Below are 10,504 nucleotides of genomic sequence, written 5' to 3'. Positions count from 1 at the left end.
CTATGTACAATAATTACACGTCTTTCCCAGGTGGGAAAACAAGTACACTTCCATACTTAAATATATACAAAAAATTATTATTTTGTACTTCTTAAGATAATCTTAAGAACATCTAAGTATACTTAACTGTGAATACGAACCATGAATATGAACTAAAATGTGCTAAAAAATGCATTTAGGTACCACTTGAAGCCATCTTTCATACAAAGGTAGGTTCAAGTGTACTACAAGTGGTAACTAAATAATTTTTTTAATTAATACAGAGACAGTATGTTAAAAGCACATTTTAGTTCATATTCATGGTAGCACAGTTAAGTACACTTAGATGTTCTTAAGATTATTTTAAGAAGTACTAAAGAATAATTTTTAGTATATTAAGTACAAAATGAGTGTGCGAAAATAGAGCAATAGAGCAAATAGAACTTTAAGTACATTATGGAAGTGTACTTTTTTAGCAGAAAAGACTTAAAAAATGTGTGAACATGAAAAAACAACACAAAAGACAAAACTTTCAGTAGTGTTAAATTTGGTCACATGAACCTATCTGGACTGTCTTTGTGTTTCGGATGCAAAAAAAAGCAAAAGCATGTTTCTCTTCATTCTCGCCCTTCTTGCCACATAATTCTCCAAAAGGTTTTTTTTTTTTTTTTCAACATCGTCCTTTCTTGAGAAAATTGTTCCATGTGACTCCTTTGGTCTGTTGGACTCTCAATGGCTTTGGATCTCTTCTCCATCTGTTTCAAGAGAGTGTTAAATGTCAGCCCTTCTGCTGTGGCCCTTGGAGCCCCTGTGTCGTCGTCTTCTGCGTTCTGCCCGACCCACAGGGGCTCTGTGAGAGCCGGCCTGGTGCCGCTGGCTCTCTCTGAGCTTGCGCACCATCTCATGGTCCTTGTTGCCCAGAACACGGGGCAGGAAGAGGGATGCTTTGTCTGTGCTCCGTGTCTTAAAGCCCCTCCTGGGCCGGCCCTTCCCGTTGATGGACACGTACCACTGCCTCTTAGAACTGGCACGCCGTTTGCTGCCCCCTGCCCCAGACCCTGTTGGTGGAGGCTGAGTTGTAGCATGGTGCCGTGATGCATAGGTGTTGTAGCCTAGCTCGTGAATGCGCTCCAGAAACTCACACTCGCGGTTGAAGACTTCCTGAAAGGGTTAAAAAAAATATTTTACTTTATTATAACTGGACCTGGAACAAGATGCGCCCAGTTGATCTGCACAGTTGAATTCTCAGCATCTCAAACACTCTCACAGTAACCTGGCAAAAGTAAGAACCTCATATGTGGATATTACTCTCCCGCTGACCAGAAATTTCAGTGACAAGGTCCCCAGTGAGGGAAACAAAACTCAGTAATCAAACTCAGTAATCTAGCAGCATGTGGGCATACTAGTTCTGCATGAAAAACACCACCATGTGGTGATAGCCTCAAATAGCCCTTCTTGTTATCTGATCCCACAGCTAGCGAATTTCAGCTACGTGACATAACACTTACTGAAGCATACAGACGTCCTTTCTCATTCATAGCCAGGTATCTTCCAGAAAACAAGCCCTTTATCGCCACAACACCGACATCCACAGCTGTGATCTCGAGTATACCTAGAAAAAGAGCGGAGCAGTTATTGCGCATGCTAGAAATGGGGAAAGTCATTTACAATAGCTTTTCAAATAGCATACAAATGTGTGGGATACAATACAAGGTCAGTCGAGGTCGTTCATCAGTTTTCAGAAACCTGTCATGATTTAGCTCATGTTTGAAAGCGTAATTTTATTCACTTAACGATTAGTTGTATTATTAATTAATGGTTATAGACGTAACTGTTAGAATGCGCATTAAATAGTTATGTTTATTTACTGTAATATTAATTATTGTAGAATTATTTCCTATAAATAAAAATAATTCATTTATGTCTTTAACTTAATTAAACCACTTGCTTTAAACCTACAATCTCACCCACGTTTATTATTAAAAAATTTGGCATAGGAATGTGTGTTGTTCAGTAGGATTCATTGCAAATATTGTGATATAGCCTATATGCTGTGTTAAATGTTATTTTATTTCTGCATATTTTCGTTGATTGAGTCACAGTCTACACAACATACGCTGTCAGGTTAGATATACAGACACTAAACGCCTCTTAAAGAGGATGTTTATTCATCCCCTTTTTCCACTGATTAATGGCTCTCCTCATTCTTCTGTTTCGAATAATCATCCTTTTACGTTGGATAAACACATCCGTTGTCTAAGTCATTATGTTAAACTGTCTGTTGAATCCTGTTTTCATATGCTAATTGTCCTAGGGCACTCGGATTTGACTAATTGAAAAACTAAGACAGATAAACGAATGCTGTAATTTAAAGAACGACGATTTAAGATTGTAATGTAGGTTACGATAATTGACAGGGAATTGTCTTTACGATGTAAGTTATACAGTAAAAGTCATTTGAAATGTATCTTGTTGCAATATAATGCAATACAGTTTTTTGTTTTGTATTGTTTTTTTCTAACTCGTTTTCATAATTTCTAAATAAATTTCAAGACCTCATTTTTAGCTTTTAGTTACAAGTTGTGCAGTCCGCAAAAATGTTCTCATCGTTAGTTTAATCTTCAATTTACTGTGGTAAGATCGCTGATTTAAATGTTTTATATTCGTCAACATAAGCCGGCTAGGGTGAATTGTTGTTCGATGTTAATTATTTAATGCGCACGGCGCCTCCCGAATACTGTCAGCGCACAATGTTTTCCAACGTAGGATTTGCACAATTACGCAATTGTCATACAGCACAGAAATTGGCATTCACAAATATGAAAGGCGAGAATGGTTTACTCACTTAAAGGGTTGTTTTCATCTAGAGATCCGTCTATTTTCCCGTTCGGGTGAATTTGCAAATGATATTTTGTGGCGCAGTAAAGTTTCCTGCGTCTTGGAGCTCCTCCGAGGTGCTCGTAAACCCCGCCGCGACCACCAGCATCTCGCCGCTGCCTTGGGTCACACGCCTGGCCCCTGGCACAAGGCGCCCTTGGGGTCCCGGTCAGCCTCGGAGCCAGAGATTCCTGTAAACTCGGATCCAAGGAGCTCAGTAACAACAAGAGCAGAATTATAACCATTGTGGCATGGCGGGATGTCGGCAAAATCTCGCTGGAATAGAAAGAGCTGGCACACGGGGTCCCATCAAAGAAGTATCATTTGTCAGTGATCCAGTCAACTGAATTTTAAAATCAAAACGTGATGTATCCGTCTGTCCCCTCTTTAAAATGTCGCGGTCATCTGTTAGAGCCGGCTTGGTGGCAACAGCATGGGTTCGCCTCGTTGGTGCTCATGGGTTCAACTCTGCTCTCCAAGCAGACTGTATCTGACCGAGGAGGAGAAAACAGCCAGTCGGTTTCACAGGGAGCATATAGTGAGATTTCGCTGATCGACAGTGTGCACAGAAATAAAAGAGCCCTCCTGCAACAATAGCCCGAACCCCGACCAATTGATACAAAGGAAAAGGGGAGGCAAGGTATCAGTCTTGTGTGAACCATGAGGTTGCAGCGTGGATAAAATTACACAGCACTACACACGGTGGCTTACAGCGGAAAACCGCATCACAAAGAGAGAGACATCCAAGGGCAGAGTTTGCTTCTTTTGAAAGATCCGAAAATTATATTTAAGCATGAACACTGGCCTGGGAGAGCCGCTATTGATTCTCTTTTCATGCCTGTTGGCACTTTCCGACATTGATGTTAAAATTCATAGACATAAGCACGTGGCTTTCAATGATCCACATGTATGGAATGTTTCTGACTCATAAAATAAAGCACTGACCGACAACACAAAATAGTCTGGACAATCGGCTAGAAATCAATAAAAGTCACTAGCAACGCGAAAAGTTCATGATGAGACATGGGTTAGGTATTTATTAGAAAAATAAATAGTTTTTACGCGGTTCGAATGCTTATTAGGAGCACAGTAATTAACAGTGATTTTATGCTTTTAAATATGAACCAAATCACCACATGGGCGCGTCCAACCCCCTTACATTTAATGCGATATTAGATTGATGCGGAATGCCTTCAGTAGCCAGCCCATTATCATCCCGAAGTAGCTACATTTCAATCATTCATTCCAAATATTTTATATAAAGCAGGTTGTGAGAGTAGGCTATAAGCTAATGCTCGGAATAAACCGATCAAGACCTGTTTTCCCATTCATTGCATTCCGTAGAAAACACGCAGCAACATTTCCCTGCATTTGAGAAGAAGAAATCCAAAAATTCAGTTTCCCGAAGTTTCTATCTTGATTTTGGAGTGAGAAAAAAAAAATAGGCTACATATCCCATTCCCTCTCAAACATATTTCACGACCATTTATTTTTGTCTTAATCTAGCAGGCCATACTAAAACATGCATCTTCTCTCAGGAACCAGACTGCAAGTGCGACTCAAAGCCCTACACTTATACACTCAAGCTGCTGGTGTGTGCTGCTAGTGGGTGGAAGAGTAACACGCAAATGACTTCTGCCTAAATTGCTTCCATCTCGGTCGCATTATGGTTACCATTCTCGTAATTAGCACCATCGTCTACAAATCTCCCTGCCCTTTGGCGTAACACCAGCGCATGCTATAGAAAACCTCGTGGGAAGGCACCCTTCATTCATCTTCTCTTTCCACACATGACTTGGCGTCCCTGAGTGTGTGTCACACTGTTTTAAAACAGGTAGCTGCTAATAACTTATTAGTCGCTGCAGAGCCGGTGTGTGTCAGACTAGACGTAGAGTATATGAGCCTACTGATGTACATCACGAGCCGCTCTGGTGACCATCTCTGAGAGAGAAGCTCTTGATGTGGTTTGATCCTGACAGAGGGTTGCATTTCTGATGTGGTCGGCTGTTTCTTTCTGGAAGTATTTTAATTACGGCCCACAGCCGCCCACAAAGCCCAGCAGTAATAATCAGTAAGAGAGAGAGAGAGAGAGAGAGAGAGAGAGGGAGGATGGGTTTGTTCACTCAGGACGTTGCCGATTATTTAGAAGCTGATCGGTTAAATCGTACCATGTTTTCTTTATCACGCCCTCGTTTATCACTTTAACTTCTTCGCGACCCTTTGCTTTTTAAATGAAACAAAGGGAAATTGGGGTCTGTTGGAAAATTGAATGAGATGTTGCCAGACATGGTATAGATAAGAAATGGGAGGGGGGGGGGGGGGGGGGGGGGGGTCTTAAATTTCAGTTTTTTGTCTTTCTGTATTTATTAAGTTCAAATATTTCCTGTGCGTTTACCAAATTGAATTCAATAGTTTGAAATGAAATGAGGGTGTGTCATAATAATGGTTTTGAGAAGTCAATTCTATTACCACAGTGCATTCATGCATAACATTTAAAATGGCTGTGTTTTCTATTAGTGTTACAGCCCACCCTGGAAGTGCAGCCGGCACTCTTTGTACTCCACATTAATTTATGGCATGAATTTGTTGCATACAAACATGGGGATATTACATAAACCTTTAAGGCCTACTGTAGCACATAACTACAAAAGTCACTGCTAAATGAAATGCATTAGACAACAGTCTCCCGTATTGTTATATAATAAAATATGTGATTTGTATTATACAAATCCTTTCCGCTGTCCAATTTTTACAGATCACATGGTAATATGCTGTAATATTTAACCTGTTTTATCTGCAAAAAATATACTGACCAGTGTCAATTATGATTGTCACTCAGTTCAAATGGTCGAGCAAGTATTTGCTCTTATCATTTACTAACATTTAATTAACTCTTAATATTTATTTATTTAATAAAATTTAATAGTATATAAAATGCAACGAAAGTCATATTAACAATGATAAATTATCATTTTTATTTGTCAATTTTGTAATCCAATTGATTTTGTTATGTACAGTAAAATAATAGTTTGAATTGAATAAACTTAACTCAATTTGCATGTTACCAAATACGACTAAAGATTTTTAGAGTGAATAAAGTTTCTAAGCAAAACAAAAAAGGGCTTTAGAGCTTGATGCCACAGAAGATGCCTTTTAGGTTCCAAACAATGTTCTGAACTTTTTTTTTTTTTCTTAAAACGATGTACTGGTGCTTTAAAGAACATATAACATCAAGAACTATTAGTTTAATCTATATAGAAGAAGATCTGTATTGCCAGAACACAATACAGTTTGAAATGTTTTTTTGAACAGAGAGTTTTTGGCACTGCATAGAATCAGTGAATGACTCATGTATTTTTACTGATGTAAAGCTTAATAGTCACTAGTCTTCTTTTTTTTCTGGCTCCTTTGCAGAAAAGGAGGTACCACAATCCTGACCAAATCAAGCTGACCTCTGAACCTTTTCTGCTGTACTTTTTCTCATGGCATGCTTTTTTTTTGTGCTAGTGATCTGAGGGCCAGGCTAGAGCCAGACGGGAATGCCTCTCGTCCCCTGACAAATCACTGTTGAGCCCCTTTTGTCCGGGTTTACTTTGATCTCACCTGCTTGTCAGGGGCTCAGAAAGAACTCCCGTACAGTCCCAACGCACTGCAAACAAATTGGCAACCACTTTATTCTCATACCTCATTACCTCAGGTTGGTTTGGGGGGAAAAAAATGTTAACCCCTTTAAATACCCTAATAATACAAAGCATTTTCATGGGCATGTTAACCATTTCTACTCACTGATGTGAATTTGTCTTATTCTTTTTGCCAGAGAGCCCTTAACAGAACCCCGCATCACATCCTCGGCCATCGGCTTTTCAGCAGAACATTGGAAGGGGAGATTTACAGGATGATTTTATAAATGCTGGCCGTACCGCCTCATTGCATCTTTTCCATTTCATAGCCTGCGATATGTCAGAAGTGTTGGATTGATTTCTGTGGTCAAGACACGCCCAATTTATCTGTCAGGGTTGAACATGCCAAAGGACACTTTTATTTGCTTTGAACTGATTTTAATGCAACACCCTTAATACTGATTCCAGTTCCCAAGAGTCAGATCATATAGTTCATGACACACACTTTTCATAAATCTCAGTGACGGCTCAAAGTGATTTGCCAGCAGCACTTCTCTCGCTCTCCCTCTCTTTTAATTTCTCTCTCACACTCTCTCTCTCTCTATCCCTCTCCCACACTTCGTCTTGAAACCAGATAGGTCTTCCTTATACCTCTGCAGCCCTTTGATTCTTAGCTGCAGGTCTCAAATACCTTTTGGGAGGACAGTGGATTTCTCTGCACCTTCCAACAGTAAAATGATTGTGGTGGCCTGTAACTGTATAAGGCATCAATGGTTGTCGCACTGAGTGCTCAGGGTGCGAGGGGGAGAGCTCGCTGAGCGATGAAAACAATCAACACATTTTACATTCGCCACAAATGCACGTTTCGACAAACACATGCGAATCGATTTTGTGTTTATATGTGGCAAAAATGATCGATTTTGTGCGCTGTTATTCAGTTACGCTCTCCGGTACAGTACCGTCCCTTCCTGCACTTTCTGTCCCGCTCTCCAGTGGAGCAGGAAAACAATGTCACGCCACCTCTGAACAGCACACTGCTTAGACCGACAGTGACGAAGCAGCTGTCGATGACTCATTTGAAACTCAATGTCACCTAATTTCCCTTAAATATAAGGCCATTGACAGAGGGGATGGGGTCCCCAGCAGGGGCCAGTGCATGTGAAAGGGCCATGTTGATTGTGTAAAAGATGGATGGCAGAGGAGTGTTTGCTGCAAACTGCATTGTTCCCATTTCTCCTTTTCAAAACTTCATGGCAACATTTATATGGGCCCTCTCTGAGCTTTTACTTTCACACACCTTTTGTTCTTCTCTATTCCTCCTTAAATATACTTGTGCGCACACACACATACAACTGTTATCACGATATATGTTAAAGGGATAGTTCAACCAAACTTGAAAATTAGGGTCAGCATTTATTCAAACCTGTTCCAAACTTGTATGACTGTATGAAGAAGATAGTTTGAAAAATGCCTGTGTGGGGTTTTTTTTGTTGATACAATAGGTATGTTTACATGCACAAATTTTTGTCAGTCTGAATAAATCTGTTTTGATTTAAGATTCTTAAAAGTTCATGTTTATATGAACTGTAAAATTGGCAATGCAAGTCATATTTTCGTTTACGTGTGTATTCATGTATTCCAAAACAAAACTTCAGAACTGAGCATTCAACAGAGCTACAGTAAGTAGCTAAATTGTCATTTTTGCCTTTTTTTTCCTTCTTTTTTTTTTACTTGATGACATACCTAAAAGGAAATCTGACAAATATGTCAGAATAGGGTTTTTTAGCAAATATTTAGTGAAATTTACTTCGTAAGACTAAATAAATATATGCAAGTTCATAAAAAGTAGAACATATGTAAACAGATGTCTCATTATTGAATCAGTTGAGATGTTTACACGAAGAGCCATCAATCTGATTACTAATGGATTATTTGTCTATAAATCATCTGAAAGCTGAATAAATAAGCTTTCGATTAATGTATGATTGTTTGTTTGAATAGGACAATATTTACAACTATTTGAAAATCTGGAATCTGAGGGAGCAAAAAAAATCTAAATATTGAGAAAATCGCCTTTAAAGTTGTCCAAATGAAGTTCTTAGCAATGCATATTACTAATCATAAATTAAGTTTTGATATATTTATGGTAGTAAATTAACAAAATGTCTTCATGGAACATGATCTTTACTTAATATCCAAATGATTTTTGGCATAAAAGAAAAATCTATAATTTTGACCCTTACAATGTATTGTTGAATATTGCTACAAATATACCTGTGCGACTTAAGACTGGTTTTGTGGTGCAGAGTCACATATGTGCTTCAGTCCCTAGACTTACGATTCTGCCTGTGCTAACATAAGTGAGCAGTCTCACAAGAGTGATGACGGAGCCCACGGTGACCCAAAGAGGGCCACGTGCAGCTACCACACGCCTGTCACCCCCAGGATCAACCCATGTTTTCATAATGGTTGCCAGTCCCATTAGATCTTCTAGGGGGTAACAGCCACTAACCATAGTTAAATGGATTTCTCTGTACTTAATCTAATTTCTTGTGGTTTTCCAGCTTAATCAGAATGCATGCGCATGTCCCCTTGCATGCAAAATTGGAGTGCTGACAGAATCCTGTCTTGAAAGCACTTACCACCATGTTATTGTTTGCTGATGTCTTTCAATGGTCTAAAAGACAGCAAGGCTCCGTAATGTTTATGCTTCTTGTTAGTTGTGGCTTAACATGCACAACACTTCACACAGTATTTTTGGCATTCCTGAAATTAACATTCAGCGACACATTGACATGGTAAGATGTTGTTATGGAATCAGAGAGCCTCCCCTCAAAGAAGTCCGATCACAAGTGGTCACCGGAGACGCATTTAAGATGCTTGTTAATACCAGGTGTAAATGACAATCTGTCTCAGCTGACCACTTGTAATTGGATCACCCGAAACAGATGTTAATACCAGGTGCAATGTGGTCTAACAGACTGCTTTTCCCACTATTATGAATGAAATATTCTACTTGAACATAGACATGTAATATGTAATTCACTACTGGGCCAATGACATAACATTGTCCACGATGAAAAAAAGGGAAAAATCTTTTTCTTTTTTCTTTTTTATGTAAAAATTAAACACGTGGGCCAACTTCTTAACTTTCAAACATGACTTTCAAAAAACATTTTTCAGAAAACAAATTCAATGTAATGACTCTAAATAATGTCATGTGGTGCAACCATACAAAAAGTAAAACCACATTTTCCTTACACCTTGAATATGAGCGAGCACATCTTAATTGTTATTTTAAAATGTATTTTAGGTAAAGTAAACACTATTTATTACAAGCAGTTTTTGAGGAGTCACACCACATGACATTTTACTTACTAACTTTGGCACAGTCATACAATAATTTCCTGTTTTCCTTATTTTCATGTTTTAGTTTCCTATTTTTTTTAATGCATGTTGGTTTTTATTTGATGCATGCTCAGGTGTGTTTGATTAGGGTTAGAGCTGAACTCTGCAGGAGTGGGCCAGATTTGAGGATGCCTGCTATAGACAGTGTGTAATGATGTTAAAGGCAAAGTATTTTGGTTCAGTCAGAGGGCAGAGTGAATCTGGGACACTGTAGCATGTTGTCAAGGGTCAAATTCAGATGAATGTGTTTGTTGAGGTGGTAAGAATGATTGACTGGTGGTTGGATTTTGCACATCTGTTTCCAGGATCTGTCCACACATGAGTGACCAATCATAGTTTTACACAACCTCTAAACCTCAACAAGGAATGAGACTGTTCACTCTTCTTCCATCCACTGTGGCATCATGAAACACTGCAGTGCAAACCAGGCTGAATGTGGCTCTCAGTAATGACCATGAAACTGGATATACTGCTTTACATTCAGCAGATGCGGGGGGTGTAAACTCTCTCCCTGCCTCTTTCTCAATATGTTTTTATTTGCAAATAAAAATATTAACAAATCTCTTTAATTGTGAGTAGTTGTAGAATGTTGTGTATTTCAACTCACAGTAAGCTCCTGT

General features: G+C 39.0%; 1 protein-coding gene across 1 annotated transcript; it reads right to left on the bottom strand.

Annotated features, from left to right (window-relative positions):
- Positions 1-750: 750 nt before the first annotated feature.
- LOC306876634 (fibroblast growth factor 3) lies at positions 751-3,101 on the bottom strand (the record flags this gene model as incomplete). The annotated part of the gene is made up of 3 exons (XM_079427963.1): positions 751-1,140; positions 1,488-1,591; positions 2,825-3,101. 3 exons carry the CDS (start codon positions 3,099-3,101, stop codon positions 751-753), a joined length of 771 nt encoding a protein of 256 aa, XP_079284089.1.
- Positions 3,102-10,504: the final 7,403 nt, after the last annotated feature.

The sequence above is a fragment of the Barbus barbus genome (genome assembly GCF_936440315.1).
Source record: "Barbus barbus genome assembly, chromosome: 1".
Lineage (NCBI taxonomy): Eukaryota > Metazoa > Chordata > Actinopteri > Cypriniformes > Cyprinidae > Barbus > Barbus barbus.
This window is presented reverse-complemented; position numbering and strand designations above follow the sequence as displayed.